At 35.3% G+C, this 17,701-nt stretch overlaps 1 protein-coding gene across 1 annotated transcript in view; it reads right to left on the minus strand.

The window, feature by feature from the left end:
* The window catches only part of LOC110450253, an 89,676-nt gene that overhangs the window by 11,558 nt on the left and 60,417 nt on the right, over positions 1-17,701 (minus strand). Inside the window, exons 43-60 of the mRNA XM_021497697.1 lie at positions 15,311-15,487; positions 14,559-14,774; positions 13,667-13,709; positions 12,349-12,509; positions 11,419-11,592; positions 10,736-10,957; positions 10,117-10,156; positions 9,593-9,759; positions 8,725-8,898; positions 8,336-8,545; positions 7,891-7,933; positions 7,535-7,701; positions 6,220-6,399; positions 4,553-4,805; positions 3,103-3,266; positions 2,460-2,636; positions 1,252-1,461; positions 953-995 (exon numbers count right to left, since the gene is read on the minus strand). Of these exons, the coding sequence (XP_021353372.1) occupies positions 953-995; positions 1,252-1,461; positions 2,460-2,636; positions 3,103-3,266; positions 4,553-4,805; positions 6,220-6,399; positions 7,535-7,701; positions 7,891-7,933; positions 8,336-8,545; positions 8,725-8,898; positions 9,593-9,759; positions 10,117-10,156; positions 10,736-10,957; positions 11,419-11,592; positions 12,349-12,509; positions 13,667-13,709; positions 14,559-14,774; positions 15,311-15,487 (2,821 nt within the window). The remainder of the gene's footprint in view (positions 1-952; positions 996-1,251; positions 1,462-2,459; positions 2,637-3,102; positions 3,267-4,552; positions 4,806-6,219; positions 6,400-7,534; positions 7,702-7,890; positions 7,934-8,335; positions 8,546-8,724; positions 8,899-9,592; positions 9,760-10,116; positions 10,157-10,735; positions 10,958-11,418; positions 11,593-12,348; positions 12,510-13,666; positions 13,710-14,558; positions 14,775-15,310; positions 15,488-17,701) is intronic.

A 17,701-nucleotide genomic window follows, 5' to 3' on the forward strand; every position in this document is an offset into this window, starting at 1 on the left:
ACTAAGGTCAAGGTCACTTACTAAGTCAAACTATTTTACACAAAAGCGATGTTTAATGTAAATAGTGAGATTGCTTTTTAAATGTTTTGACCTAAGAAATTTAATAATATTTGCAACATATTTTTGACATTTATTCTCTGGAGATTTTGATGAGACTGAATCTGCATCTAACTGAGTGAACGTTTTAGCTGAATTTCATTTCTGCTTTACTTAATGTCACAGCCAGTTTGGGTGCTTTACTTAATGTCACAGCCAGTTTGGGTGATTTACTTAATGTCACAGCCAGTTTGTGTGCTTTACTTAATGTCACAACCAGTTTGAGTGCTTTACTTAATGTCACAGCCAGTTTGGGTGCTTTACTTAATGTCACAGCCAGTTTTGGTGATTTACTTAATGTCACAGCCAGTTTGAGTGCTTTACTTAATGTCACAGCCAGTTTTGGTGATTTACTTAATGTCACAGCCAGTTTGAGTGCTTTACTTAATGTCACAGCCAGTTTGGGTGCTTTACTTAACGTCACAGCCAGTTTGGGTGCTTTACTTAATATCACAATGTCACAGCCAGTTTGGGTGCTTTTCTTAATGTCACAGCCAGTTTGGGTGCTTTGCTTAATGTCACAGCCAGTTTGAGTGCTTTCCTTAATGTCACAGCCAGTTTGAGTGCTTTACTTAATGTCACAGCCAGTTTGAGTTCTTTACTTAATGTCACAGCCAGTTTTGGTGATTTACTTAATGTCACAGCCAGTTTGAGTGCTTTATTTAATGTCACAGCCAGTTTGGGTGCTTTACTTAATGTCACAGCCATTAAATGTCACAGCCAGTTTGGGTGCTTTACTTAATGTCACAGCCAGTTTGGGTGATTCAATTAATGTCACAGCCAGTTTGGGATAGATTCAACATGTTTGTAGAGTTGGGGCTGTAATCAAGAGACCATGGAATATTAAAATACTTACTCGATTTTAACAACACCTTTCAAGTAAAATGTCTTCCATTCTCCTGAAATTATAAAAAAAAGAATAACATTTATTTTGTAAAACAAAACAAAAATCTAAATCAGAGCTTATCATTTAATATTTCTCTTTTATTTTTGAACATTCAAACTAAGAATTAACCACTTATCCTCAAATTAAGACTGAATCAAAACTCAAAGACTCTCAAAAGCTGGACCATAAAATCTGAAAGATTCAACCATATACACTCAAAGAGAGAACAAAAAATCCTCATAAGTCTTAGCTAAGGCTGAACTACTTACCCCAGTTGTAGCTGATCAGGAACACGGTTTGTTTAAACTTTTCAATTCCAATCTCAAACTTGTTGTTACAAGCATCAAGAAGAATGAAGACGCGGAAGGTCTTAGGGATGAAAGGGACATCTACACAGCATTCGATACCAGTACAGTAATCCGGGACGTGACAGGAAACGGGCCCAGAAATGGACGGCAGGTTCAATGACTTGGGACAAGCTGCAATCAGTCAAGTACATTATATCACTAAACCTAAACACCACAGGCCAACGAAAGATCAAACATTTCCTTAGGACCAAGCTATAGTTGACACATAAATATTTATTGTCATAAATTTCGATGAATTTAGGCAAAAGTTTTGAAAATCATGTTTGGAGACAGACTTCTATTTGTATTGATGGCTTGTTTTCAATTCCCCCACTTTTCCAAAAAACATGGGGACAGGAATGTTGTTTAAAGGATTATAGTCTGTTTCTGGATAGTATAGGCAGTCTTTACCCGTATTTTACCTGTGTTTTCACAAGTAGTTACCTGTTCTAAGTAATGAGATATCACTTAACATATTCAAAATATTTAATATAACAATTCAAAATCAAAAATATTGTGTTCTTCTAATTAGTGCCCATCATCTTGTCTGACACTGAAATTGTACAAACACACTCCACCTTCACCCACATCCTCAATCATGTCCTGCTCTGGTAAAGAACATTAAACTGTACACACCTACAGTGACAGTAGCCAGATTACAAAAGCAGCAGCCTGTCCCCAAAATCACTAGAGTTAAAAGTTATGACTGGTAGGTCACCTATACACACAGTAACTGCAAATCCTCTTTTGATATAATTTGCATTTTATTATCTTAACTAAGAACCTTTGACCCTAATACGGAAACTGTTGTATTTAGAGCCCATATTTAGGAACCGTTCTCATGCTCAAGCATGGATTCTGTGCTCAAACCAGCTTTCTTATGACTTACTTAAATCATGTAACACAGTCAAAGAGTCAAGGGTAAACATTGAAAACAGTATTCAACTTCAACTCTCATCAATTTTTTTCCAAATTATTACCCAATTAAGATTTTTTTGTTAATTTATATCCGGAACAAGAGATTTGGCTTCAGCACAAAATCTATGCTTGAGCATGAGAACAGTTTCATGAATACAGGACCTTACAGATCACAATTTCTATATCATATTCGATAGTAGACAATGCTATACCATTATTCCAATGGTCATCTTCTGAGGAGTAATATGGGGCCTGGGTCCTTGCACAGGGCGAGTCTGACATGTAGGTGGCAATGCCTAGTGCCTCCAACACCTGGTCGGCTACCTGGCCTGAAATCACTTCCCCGACCCTCTCGCCCTGCTCCCGTATATAGTCCTCAAAGCTGAAATCTGAAACATCGACAGTGTTGGCATTTATTATATCAAGTTTTTTCAACATTTAAATTACTTATAATGACAAATTTAGTTAAAGTTTTATAAAATATATCTTCATTTGTAAAATTTACCTGTAATTCAGTCTACTTCTTACAAAATTTACCTGAAATTAAATGTAGCTCTTACAAAATTACCTGTAATTCAGTCTACTTCTTACAAAATTTACCTGTACTTCAGTGTAGCTCTTACAAAATTATCTGTTATTCAGTCTAGTTCTTATAAAATTTACCTGTAATTAAGTCTACTTCTTACAAAATTACCTGTAATTCAGACTACTTTTTACAAAATTTACCTGTAATTCAGTCTAGTTCTTACAAAATTTACCTGTAGTTCAGTCTACTTCTTACAAAATTACCTGTAATTCAGTCTAGTTCCTACAAAATTTACCTGTAAAACATTCTAGTTCTTACAAAAAACTTACTTGCAATGGCGAAGGTGGCATCAAAGTTACACAGGGGTTTAGGAATACGTTGCTGATCGAACACAGGGACGGAGATAGTGCAGTCGCTGTTACTCTCAAAACAGGCATCAATAGACAGAGACAACAGGAATTCTTTTTCCTCCTTCAGATCAAATATCTCGTACCTACAAATTGTAGATTTCAATATAGAGTACCCTCCTTTCCACAGTAATCTCCAATTGTACAGTTCAGTGTTCTGTTAATACTCAGCCCCTCACCTGGATTATAAACACTGACTGATATATACATATTAGCTATAGGTTTACAACTTTTCAATGATTTCTATCATCCTGTTGATGCTCTCTATTTTTAACTAATTTATATTACCCTGACAATGTCCCCTAAGTTCAAATCCGCTAATGTTTAACAGACGGTGACTGTTAAGTTTTCATTGTTTATGAAACCTTGGAGATGTTCTTTAAGTTCAACTTGAACTATAATAGCCTTACTGTATCCTTTAGTTTACACTGATTCATGTAAGCCTTCAGAATATTTCAGTTTTAATTAATACGATGTTATCATGGTAATATTTAATGCCATTAAAGTTTAAATTGACATGTGTTACCCTGACGATGCCGTTAAGTTTAAAATAACATTTCTTACCCTTATACCCTTTAAGTTTAAATTTACTTATGTTACCCTGACTATGCCCTCAAAATTAAAATTGACTTATTTTACCCTGATGATACCCTCAAAGTTTAAATTGATGACAAAACCCTCAAAGTTTAAATTGACATCCTGGGGTATGTTGCCCTAACAATGCCCTCTACATCTAAATGGACATATGTTACCCCTGATGATGCCCTTTAACTATAAAAATTGACATATGTTACCCCTGATGATGCCCTTTAACTATAAAAATTGACATATGTTACCCCTGATGATGCCCTTTAACTATAAAAATTGACATATGTTACCCCTGATGATGCCCTTTAACTATAAAAATTGACATATGTTACCCCTGATGATGCCCTTTAACTATAAAAATTGACATATGTTACCCCTGATGATGCCCTTTAACTATAAAAATTGACATATGTTACCCCTGATGATGCCCTTTAACTATAAAAATTGACATATGTTACCCCTGATGATGCCCTTTAACTATAAAAATTGACATATGTTACCCCTGATGATGCCCTTTAACTATAAAAATTGACATATGTTACCCCTGATGATGCCCTTTAACTATAAAAATTGACATATGTTACCCCTGATGATGCCCTTTAACTATAAAAATTGACATATGTTACCCCTGATGATGCCATTTAACTATAAAAATTGACATATGCTACCCCTGATGATGCCCTTTAACTATAAAAATTGACAGATGTTACCCCTGATGATGCCCTTTAAGTTTAAATTGACTCATCTTACCCTGACAATGACCTTGAAGTCCACTGTTACTTACGTCACTCTGAAGATGCCCGCCAGGCTGAAGAAGTCCTCTGTACCAAAGGTGTAATCAAACAGCAGAATCTCTCGCTGTATCTTCTCTATACCGAGTCTGAGGATGTAGTCGCACGCGTCCAGCTCAATGTACAGGTGGATAGACTTACTAATCTCCTCCACTTCCAGACAACAACTCACTCCCATACAGTTAGAGGTCAAGTGACAATGTACGCGTGAAGGTAGAGCAGGCAAGATCGGGATGTGTCCACATTCTGAAATGACATAAATTCAAGACTCTTTCATATCGGGCTTAAGATATTTCTTTCTTGTGATGAAAAATAAGGATAAGAAATTCAATTCCCAAATCAAGGCATTAACAAGTCTGAATTTATCTCCAGCATGTATAGAGTAGGACCAAATGTGAAAGACCACTTCTAGCAATCTACCAACTAAAATGTTCTCAAAACAGGTGGTGGTTCAATTAATTGCTACTTATGATAAAATATTTTAAAACTGTATAACATGAAATGTTCGTTGTGTATAAACATTCGTGGTTTAAGTGGTTGCTATGGAACCAGGAAAATACATACAACGAATTTGAATGATATACCTGCCTAGTGATTGTTAATATAGGATACCCACGAAAGTTTGTACCGCAAAACAATCTAAAAGGCTTCAAACCACGAAGGAAAGAACCCACAAACATTTCGTGTTATGCAGTATGTGAAAGTGGCTTTTCAGAAAAAGTGATCTCTCAAAACATTGATTTCTAAAGATAGGTTCTGTTCCCAAGAAAATGTTCTCTTCATACAATAAATTATCCGAGTCTTAATTCAATCTTCATCTGTTTCAATTCATTAATAGCCTTTTATCTAGTATCAGAGATAATCTGAACACGGGAAATGATAACACTTTCACTAGATCCTATACAATACATGTGGATAGAGCCAATGTTATCTGGAAACCTGTTGATTCCGAATGGAGACAAGAGGCCCAGAGGGCTTGTATCGCTCACCTGTTTCTTTTGTTACATGAAACTGACATTTAGGTAACTTCAGACCAAATTTGGTAACTAGAACACAAGACATTTTAACATCTCTTAAACGCTTCTCAAGATATTGTTGCTTGAAATTTGGAATTTTAATTTTAAAGTTTTTAACCCAAGTTGACCTTTGAATCTGGCTAGCACTTTAAGTTGACATTTGACCTCATTACTGTGATTAAGAAAAAGATTTGCACTGCTGGTCTTCATAACATACTCAAGTATCATGACTCTAGTCCAAATGGTTCTTAGGATATTGTTGTTTGAAGTTTTTAACAGATATGACCCCTGTGACCTTGAAAGTTGGTCAAGGTCATTTTAATGTGGACACTTTATAGCACTCCATCCCAGGAAGCTCCTGGCCAAATATCATGACCCTAGTACCTTCAGTTCTTCAGAAGAAGTCGTTCAAAAGAAAAAGTTGAAGGACGGACGATGGACAACGCAGTAAAAACCATTCAAGGTGATATCAGCTTGGCTATATTCTGAATGGAGAGGTTCATTTCAGTTATAATCTCACCTTATTAATCCTCTCACCCCTATGAAACTTCAATAAACTCTACTATAAATTGATCTGGATGAGTCCATTATGGTCTACAGTGTTGAAAGGATTGACGATGATATCATATAACAGGACAGCTTACCGTCATTCCAGTTGTTGGAGGCTGAAACTGCTGCGAAGGGTGCGTTACTATGACTACATGGTGTTTCCAGGAGGTATGCAGAAAGACCAATCTTCTCGAGCAGTTGATCGAGTAGGATACCGGTCAGTGTCGTCCCTGAGGGAAGGTCCAGGCTACCTATGTATCCATCCAGGGAAAAATCTAGTAATATAGAAAATCAAAGTCAGATAGGAACATCATTTGATCGTCGGACTGAATGTACCAAACCCCAAAATTCATTACAAAGCTTAGGATCCATCTCTATTCTTCTATCCTATGCAAAGAATCAATCCCACAAATTCTGTTTCAAGTAAACAGCCCAGCCCCTATCTTAAACTGCTAGCTTGGATTCAACCTCATTACTTCTGTTTCAAGTATACAGCCAAGCCCTTATCCTTAAACTCCAAGCTTAACGTCACGCTACCACAATTGGTACAATTTTGACAGTTTTTCATTGATATTTAAAAATTCAGATCTTGTATCTGGAATGTTTCTTGATTCTTGACAAAGACTACCTATGGTGGTTCATTTCAAAAAATGTTTAAATAACAAGTAATTTGTTTCTAAAAATAGAACGCTAAACTCGCAGTTAAATTTCGGCCGTTTTTCGGCCGTGATTAGGAACCAAATTGGTACACCACATCACAGGCTATGAAACTTGTTTTTATTTCTACTAATTGATAAGCCGATTGCAACAAAATATATTGCTTTTGTAAATACCATAGTGAACTACAATTGTATATATAAACTTTCATATTATCCGGTTATAAGGACCAGAAATCAACATTTAAACCTGCTTATATTTAACCCCTCTAAAATCCTCCAAAATTTCGTCGCAAACGTCGTTTTTACTGGTTTTCTGACATGTTTACTTTGAAGTCATCGTGTACTCTTAAAATATTCTTGAAAACAGAACTGTTTGGCGGAAATGCTGATATGTATATCTTTTGTTATATTGTCAAAGGAAAATTCTCAAACTTAATTTTTAAGTTCAATTCTAATCATTTTCTGACCGTGTACCAATTTGGGTAGTGTACCAATTATGGTAGCGTGACGTTAGAGTCAACACCATACTTTTCAATGCAATTTTCAGATCATCTTCAATCCTTCCATTCCAATCGAAGGGCCAACCCACTTCTGTTTAAGAAAATCAAACCTCATCATTCCATCCCAATTTGTAACTTTCCATCATAAGCTTAGGACCAATACCCGTCATTCCATCCAAATCCAATTTTCAAAAATTTGAAAATAAACAAAACAAATTGTGATATCAATCAATACTCATTTTCTACTGTACCTGGGATTTGAAACCCTCCATTCCAATCACAGAACAACTTAGTCATCTTAAAGTCCTCAAATATTGGCAGCGAGATCAGACAGTCATCAGAATCTTGTTCAAAACAGATGCTCAAGTTGAGGTTCAACATATACTTCTTCTCCCCTTCCAGGTTGATCAGGATAAAACTGTAATCATTGTCACACATCTTGTTACAAAAATCTAAGTAAATAATCTACCTGCCAAATCAGATTTATAAATATCACAAATCATACATAATATCAAATGTGTTAAGTGCTTATTTACTGTCAAGATGAAATGTTAACTGCAGCAAAATATTCCCAGTGTACAAAAGTTACATTTCAAGATGTACTTACTCAATTCTGATGACTCCTTTGAGATAAATTTGTTCATGTTTGCCTACGGAATGTGAATGAAAAAAGATAATAAGATATCAATATTGTAGCACCATGTTACATACAATTTTATTTATTTAAAAGTATTTTAAATAAATCATTTATCAACTACACAATATAATATAAGATTTATCAATCAAAGTTTTAAACACAGATATATAGATCTCTAAATCATTTATATTATATTATTAGTTATCTCTGGGTTAGGAGGGGTCTACATCATAGACCCCATCTGGTCTTTATAGACCCCAAGCCAAAGGCAGATAAACTTACTTGAAACAGAACGATCAGTGATTGGTTTATTGATTGGTTTATTACTTCCGATTACAACCTGATTATCAATTGTGATTTAAACCAGTTGCCCATCACTAGTGATTAACGAGATATTGACATCAAATATACGCACCGTAGTCATAAGCGAACAGTGACACGTTGAAGTTGAAGTTTTCTATGCCAATGCGGAGTTCAAACTTGCAGGCGTCCATTAGGACGTAGGTATTGAAGGATCTACCGATGGGCCCCACCTCCACACAACAGTCCACTCCGGTACAATAGTCAGGTATATGACAGGTCACTGGGCCCCGTATCCTTGGCAATGTCATGTTTACTGGGCACGCTATCAGAAGATATAAATCAAATAATATTGATTCTCTCAATAGCAAAAATATAACATTTAATATGATGCCAAAATTAGAGAAATGGTGAAAAGTCTTGATAAAAACACATCACAGACGAAATGGTGACGGTAATTCTATGTACAACTAGAATCTGCCACAAATGTAAATCTGTACCTACCTGAGTTCCAGCCGTTCTCGTCCCCAATGTATCGGCCGACCTGCCGATCACATGGTGTTGAGTACAGGAAGGGCATGATCCCTAGTTCCTCTAACAGCTTATTGGCTAGAGCTGTGGTCAGACTTTTGCCCAACTCTAGGCCCTTGTCCTGGATCCAATTCTTCAGTGAAAAATCTACAACACAGCATTTCAATCAGCACTTCATTAAACTTCAAGAAAAATCAACTATAATAAGATAAACAGATTTTATTCTGATTATAGGAATTTACGTATTTCACTGCTGTCAGTTCTAACAGTATAAATAGAAATTAAGCAATAACAACATGATTTGTGATTATTTTTAATATAGTAAAAACAATCATTGTACCATTCTAGACCTTGGGACTTAGAGAGAAAGGACATTTGTTTCAACAAAGCTTGATAGCATCCACCAACACATAATATGGCCAACTATCCTGACCCTAGGGCTCTACACTATTTAGTTGACCCTAGGGCTCTACACTATTTAGTTGTTTTAACATTATGATAAATTTGACCTCTGTTACCTTTAAATTTGCTCAAGTTTGATAGCGATCCATTTCAGCATGCTACAGGCCAAATTTGATCAAATGAATGACTGACCAAGTTCCAAAGTCACTAGGGTTAAACGTGTTAAAACCTTTAATAAACTTCTTCTAAATAACCAAAAGGCCTAGGGTCATAATAATTGGCCTGTAGCTCGCTGAAATAGATGAAGCCAATTAAAGAAAATGTTTATACCAGCTGGACAGATCAGATACCACACCACCACATTATATATTTAATTGTTACGTGTTAGTACTGACAAAGCAGTTTCAAGGGTAGATAACTCTGATAGAAGAGAACTGACCTGGAAGCAGGGGTGTGTTGAGGTCACAGAGGATTTGCTGAAGTTTGGTCTGCTGGAAGATTGTCTGGGTGAAATCACAACTACCATCAGAAGTAGGGTCAAAGCAAACACTGACATCAAGGTCAACCAAAAACTTCTTGGCCGCGGGAAGACGTACGATACTGAAGCTGTAAAAAATTAGAATTATCATAGAATGATTCCTTTTTTAAACAGAGGCCTGCACCTTTCCATTAAAAATATATCAGTGCATCAATCGACATTGATCAATACATTGACATAAAAAAAAAAAAATCTCTCACAAAATTGATTATTTTCCAACCCAAAAAAATATTGTTTGTAAAACACTTTAGGTCCTTCTGCCTAATGTGTTCCTATTTGTTTTGTTTTATTCAAAATTAATCCTGCTCAAGTTCGGCTATCAATTATTAATGCAAATGATTTTTGATTTTTTTTTTCAATTTGAAAAATATTCTGTGATTTTAGAAAAATATTAGCTTATATCCTCCGCTATGATGTTTACTTACGTAATTTGTATGGTCTTTAACAGAATCGTCTCCACTTTACCTGTAAAAGAATAAGACATCTGCATTTAAAAAAAAAAACATTTTGCTAACCATGATTTAAAGAGCTTGCTTTTGGTAATGGAGAAAGGTATCAAATGTTCCAGTTAATTCTTAATGTACCCCTGTTGTTCACAAGAAACCCAGGAATTTTTAAAACAAACTGTTCCAATTAAGCCATATGGCAATGGTGGTACCCAAGAGATATACTGCAGACATGCATGTTTTTAATGGTTGTTTGTTACTTTTTATAAAAAGTTTTCCCAATACTCATCACTATTATATCATTCTGACATGGAGTTCCCATCTTAAACCAGTACTATGGTATGCATTCCGTTTCTTTTACTTGCAGGTATTCCGTAATTGTATTGACCAGGTGTGGATTATACTATCGGTTAGCAGGCAGTAAAAGTCATTCTTCTCCTAGATACCAGACAAGTGAGATTGTCTCTGTGCGGTCGGCGTCACACCGATCGCCTGTTTGTATCAATATACCATTGATGTCTTATTATTTGGATGACAAAGCCATTTAACTTACCCCAATGGTGAATTAAGAGTGCGATGACAAATCAGTTTAACTTACCCCATTTGTAATTTATGATTGGGATGACAAAGCCAAAGTTCTCGATGCCTCCACGGATTTCGTAGTTACATGTGTCGACAATAAGGTAGATGTTGAGCGTTAAGCTGAAAAAGCTGTTGGAGTACTCCAGACAACAGTCTATCCCGGAGCAGAAGTCAGGGACGGCACAAGTCAGTGGGTAAGACGAGATGTCAGGTAGGCTCAGGAAACTCTTACCACAATCTGTAGCATATTGTATGACAACGACGATTTAACAAGGCACAAATACTTCCAATATCAATTTTCTAAACATTGATAAACCTCTAAAACATTAGATATTTTTCTGACTTGTCACGTTTCATAATTTTGAATACCCAACCAATTTTCACAATTCTTTCAATACTTTATTACACTCACCAAATTATTCCGGATCATTCAAATGAAATCAAAAACAGTTATATTTAAAGTATTATATTGCTCTATCTCTGACCTGTAGTTAAAATAAATCAACAATCAAAACATACAAGATAAAAGACATCCAAACATTACGTAAAGCAGATTCATGATCATAGCAGAATTACTATTTGAAAATAACTCATTTTGAAATTGAAGAATCTTGAAGGAATTTCGGGAAGTTTACTAAGCATGGTCTAGAATCATTGATAAAAAGGATGAACAGTTATATAAGAAGTAAAATAGCTCACCATCTTTCCAGCCATTTGTACTGGGCCAATAGGTGGGCGATGAGCGATTACATGGAGAATCTCTTAGAAAGTCATCAAGACCCAACTGTTGCAGGAGGAGGTCCAGAGCTGCCCCGGTCATCCTCTGAGTCAGGTTCTGGTGTAGATTAGCCATCCAATCTTTTACATTAAAATCTGAAAGACACAAAGCAATTTTGCAACTGCATTAGCATGCCATACAGTTAATGCTAATGAAGTGTCCATGATCATTCTCTGTACTGATCCTCCTCACCACCTTCACATTTCATATAAGTAGTACTGATCTGGACCCTTCATTCATGCTACTAGTATTCTAAAGGTGACCTTCACCATCCAATTAAAATAATCATGCTACTGACTGTCCAAATATGGCCTCACCATCCAATTAAAAAAATTATGCTATTGATTGACCAAATAGTGCCTCACCATCCAATTAAAATAATTATGCTACTGACTCTCTAAATATGGCCTCATTATTGATTTAGTGCAATACGTCTCCAAAAGTGACCTTGACCTTACATTTACCATTATAAAGTGATTTTCCTAAGTGACCTTAACCATTCATTCAAAGGAATGAGTCACCAAAACTGACCTCAACTCCTGATTTGCCTCATTTTATGAGCATCACCATTCATTCATAGAAATGTGTCTCTGAAATCAACCTTGACCTTTCATTATAGGTCATTGATAATTTGACCGTTTGATCCATGTGTCCTCAACTATTATTCATGACTGATTTTTCTGACCCTTGAATCAGGTGACCACCTTGACCTTGACCTTTAATGGTATTTGTTATCTCCAAATGACCTTTTACCTTCATTCAGAAGTCTTTTCTTCACAGTGACATTGACACTTCATTGAGATCATTGATGTCTTCAACTTTTTATCAAGGTATATTCCAATGTGACTCACCCCTTAGACTAAGAGTTGCATTGATGTCGCACAAAATCTGCGGAATTTCTGTGCTCTCCAGAACTGGGATCTCAATAAAACATTCATCTGCATCTGGACAGAACTTTAAACTCAGGTCAATAATGAAGATCTTTCTGTTAGGTGGTTTCTTCAATCTGTACCTGTTAACAAAGACAAACAACTGTTACTAGCTCTGTTAGACATGGATCATTGAACATAATGATAAACAACAGTAACTAGCTCTGTTAGACATGGATCACTGAACATAATGATAAACAACAGTAACTAGATCTGTTAGACATGGATCATTGAACATAATGATAACATTAACAGTAACTAGCTCTGTTAGACATGGATCACTGAACATAATGATAACATTAACAGTTACAAGCTCTGTTAGACATGGATCATTGAACATGATAAACAACAGTTACTAGCTCTGTTATACATGGATCATTGAACATAATGATAACATTTACAGTTACTAGCTCTGTTAGACATGGATCATTGAACATAATGATAACATTAACAGTTACAAGCTCTGTTAGACATGGATCATTGAACATAATGATAAACAACTGTTACTACCTCTGTTAGACATGGATCATTGAACATAATGATAAACAACAGTTACTAGCTCTGTTAGACATGGATCACTGAACATAATGATAAACAACAGTAACTAGCTCTGTTAGACATGGATCATTGAACATAATGATAACATTTACAGTTACTAGCTCTGTTAGACATGGATCATTGAACATAATGATAACATTTACAGTTACTAACTCTGTTAGACATGGACCACTGAACATAATGATAACATTAACAGTTTTTAGCACAGTAAGCATGGATTAGTGAATACATGTATAATGATAAACAACAGTTACTAGCACTGTTAGACATGGATCATTGAACATAATGATTAACAACTGTTACTAGTAAATGAAGATATGGATCACCGGACATAACAATAAAAAACAATGGTTACTAGCACGGTTATTATATACGGATCATTAAACTTGATAATTTCATGGTCATCATATATCAACATTATCGTAGTTCTGAGCAAACAAAAGGTTACTTTGCATGAGTTAACATGATCCTGAATTTTCATGTAGTTTGTTTGACAAGATTCCAGGTCATGCTTTTGAGGTTGGTTGGTTGTATAGGGTTTAATATCCTATCAACAGCTTAGGTCATTTAAGGATGTTAAATATCTCTGTATTACAAATATACGGTGAACAAACCTTTGAGGGAAATAAACCATCTGACATTCTGTACTACACTCTAAACAAAAATGTTATGTTATACTTACAAAATGAAAACAACATCCCCAATGTTGATGGTTTCTAATTTTCCTGTAAAAAAACAAAATCTGTAATTAGTATATTTCAAACATTGTGTAATTAGTATATTTCAAACATTGAAGTGCAGCCAATTAAAATTTAAAATTATATGTTATAATCTTAACATGACATAATGATTTCAAACAATACCTGTTACATTAACATTGTAATCATTAAATTAATATGGCATTATAATTGTAATAAGAGAGAGAGAAATGCACGGCCAGACCAGGATTCAAACCTGGGACCCTGCGAACTCTAGACGGGTGCTTTACATAAAATTGATCTACCTGGTGAACAACAATCGGCCCAGTCTCATTCCACTACAATAATCTTTTTTATCATAAATTAATATATTAAATTTGTTAATATTACAATTTGATTTTACAACTTGAATATGACTTCATAATTTTAATTTTCTTAAAATGGAAATTACACCTTGTGACTAACAGACAATATTCATTATAAAGGTGAGATGAAGAGGTTGCGGTACCAAAGTGTGGGACGCTTTGCCAGAGGAAGTAGCTAGTCATACAACCAAATATAAACAATTTTATAGATAGATTGGACAGCATACTGACAACAAATTTAGCTGGCAGGGTTTTGTTTATTATTTAATGTCCTTGCAACAGCTATGGTCATATGAAGACGGGTGCCTGGAGACACTCGACTGGAAAGTGAAAGTAGATCGAAAAGAAGGCAGACAGGAAAGATATAAACGAAAAATGAGCTAGCAGGTTTTAACGAACTGATAATCTAAACACTGAGAGGAAATAGCGCTCACAGGTTATTTACAATCAAATAATGACATGAAGACAGATAATTACTATAATTTCTATTATTATACATAAAAATACTTGCCAAATTCATAGTTGAGAAGTTCAACTTCAAAGGTCACAGATTCGACCCCGCCTTTAAGGGTGTAGTTACACATGTCTATATCGAGGAAGAACTCGAAGGAGAGATCAGTAACCTTGGTCTCTTTGGCGCAGCAGTATACAGCCGAGCATCGGTATGGGATGTGACACTTGGCCTTGTCCGGAAGATTGGGCATTTTTACAATTCCAAGAGGACACACTGAAAAGGATGTATGCAGGTACGATATTACAGTCAAATTTCAACAAATCGAACTTCTCGATGTGTAGAACTTATGGTAAAGTTGAGAGTTTTGCTCTTATATATATATATAAGAGTTGAATTACTCGCTGTTTCGAAGTATAATCAAAGCCCATTCGTTATGAAAACACTGAAAATTACAACTCATCAATCTATGTGAAATACTTTCTATATTACCGTTAGACGTCCCATGGTTATTTTAATAGTAAAGGCTTCCGAGAATTACATTAACAAAAAAGAATTGAATTTGATAAGAAATCTAATATTGAAATTCAAAAGGAAATGTCTTTGCCTGTGTTTTGTCAGAATAAAATCCTGTCTTCATTTACAGGTTATTCATGTTCAATGTTTGTGAGTCAAAGTCTCGATGTTTTGAATTTTTCCAGATGGTCCTGCAAAGTCTGAAAGATCCAAGTTTGACTGTATATGTTATTACCAAACCCAAGAAAATTGAAAACCAGAAATAAGAGGTAATGAGATATCATGTTTGTCCTTACAGTTGTTCCAGCCACTGTCTGATGAGGGAGTGTACTTTCCCCTTGTTGGGTCACAGGCAGGCTCTTTGAAAAAATCTTCCAGTCCCAATGCCTTTAGTATTACGTCTAGGGCAGCCCTACTGGTCACCTTGCCCACCTCATTCAACAGTTGATTGGTGAAGTTTTTAAAGCTGAAGGCTAAAAATGAAAAAGATACATGTGGTCATTGCACTAACACTTAGCTGATCAAATCTAACCTTCCTTTCAGTATGGATACAGTATGGATACAGTATGGATACAGTATAGATACAGTATGGATACAGTATGGATACAGTATAGATAAAGAGGAATTTCACCCACCAGAGCTTCCTGTTTCTTCCCATGAAAGCCGTCTAAATTACTACTTGACGAAGACCAATGACAAGCCAAGGTTCACAGCCAGGTAGGATAATAACAATAATAATGATATACAGCATTTGATATAGCCCTATCTAGCTAACATAAGCCACTCTAAAGCGTTTTTACAGTATATAGATATACAATTAATACAATTAGCATATACATTAACCAATACAATTTTGAGGAATTCGCAGGAGCTGCCTTATCAGATGCTAATTACTATACCTATGCCACCTGGCTTATATCTCCCTATGTGTGTATGCCTGAGTGTGTGCTGGATATCGAACCATATAGTGATTATTATAGACATGTGGTCTTTATATATAGGTGTCATTATGGAGACAGATGGTCTTTATATATAGGTGTCATTATGGAGACATGTGGTCTTTATATATAGGTGTCATTATGGAGACAGATGGTCTTTATATATAGGTGTCATTATGGAGACAGATGGTCTTTATATATAGGTGTCATTATGGAGACAGATGGTCTTTATATATAGGTGTCATTATGGAGACAGATGGTCTTTATATATAGGTGTCATTATGGAGACAGATGGTCTTTATATATAGGTGTCATTATGGAGACAGATGGTCTTTATATATAGGTGTCATTATGGAGACAGATGGTCTTTATATATAGGTGTCATTATGGAGACAGATGGTCTTTATATATAGGTGTCATTATGGAGACAGATGGTCTTTATATATAGGTGTCATTATGGAGACAGATGGTCTTTATATATAGGTGTCATTATGGAGACAGATGGTCTTTATATATAGGTGTCATTATGGAGACAGATGGTCTTTATATATAGGTGTCATTATGGAGACAGATGGTCTTTATATATAGGTGTCATTATGGAGACAGATGGTCTTTATATATAGGTGTCATTATGGAGACAGATGGTCTTTATATATAGGTGTCATTATGGAGACAGATGGTCTTTATATATAGGTGTCATTATGGAGACAGATGGTCTTTATATATAGGTGTCATTATGGAGACAGATGGTCTTTATATATAGGTGTCATTATGGAGACAGATGGTCTTTATATATAGGTGTCATTATGGAGACAGATGGTCTTTATATATAGGTGTCATTATGGAGACAGATGGTCTTTATATATAGGTGTCATTATGGAGACAGATGGTCTTTATATATAGGTGTCATTATGGAGACAGATGGTCTTTATATATAGGTGTCATTATGGAGACAGATGGTCTTTATATATAGGTGTCATTATGGAGACAGATGGTCTTTATATATAGGTGTCATTATGGAGACAGATGGTCTTTATATATAGGTGTCATTATGGAGACAGATGGTCTTTATATATAGGTGTCATTATGGAGACAGATGGTCTTTATATATAGGTGTCATTATGGAGACAGATGGTCTTTATATATAGGTGTCATTATGGAGACAGATGGTCTTTATATATAGGTGTCATTATGGAGACAGATGGTCTTTATATATAGGTGTCATTATGGAGACAGATGGTCTTTATATATAGGTGTCATTATGGAGACAGATGGTCTTTATATATAGGTGTCATTATGGAGACAGATGGTCTTTATATATAGGTGTCATTATGGAGACAGATGGTCTTTATATATAGGTGTCATTATGGAGACAGATGGTCTTTATATATAGGTGTCATTATGGAGACAGATGGTCTTTATATATAGGTGTCATTATGGAGACAGATGGTCTTTATATATAGGTGTCATTATGGAGACAGATGGTCTTTATATATAGGTGTCATTATGGAGACAGATGGTCTTTATATATAGGTGTCATTATGGAGACAGATGGTCTTTATATATAGGTGTCATTATGGAGACAGATGGTCTTTATATATAGGTGTCATTATGGAGACAGATGGTCTTTATATATAGGTGTCATTATGGAGACAGATGGTCTTTATATATAGGTGTCATTATGGAGACAGATGGTCTTTATATATAGGTGTCATTATGGAGACAGATGGTCTTTATATATAGGTGTCA

This window comes from Mizuhopecten yessoensis, unplaced genomic scaffold (genome assembly GCF_002113885.1).
Source record: "Mizuhopecten yessoensis strain PY_sf001 unplaced genomic scaffold, ASM211388v2 scaffold523, whole genome shotgun sequence".
NCBI lineage: Eukaryota > Metazoa > Mollusca > Bivalvia > Pectinida > Pectinidae > Mizuhopecten > Mizuhopecten yessoensis.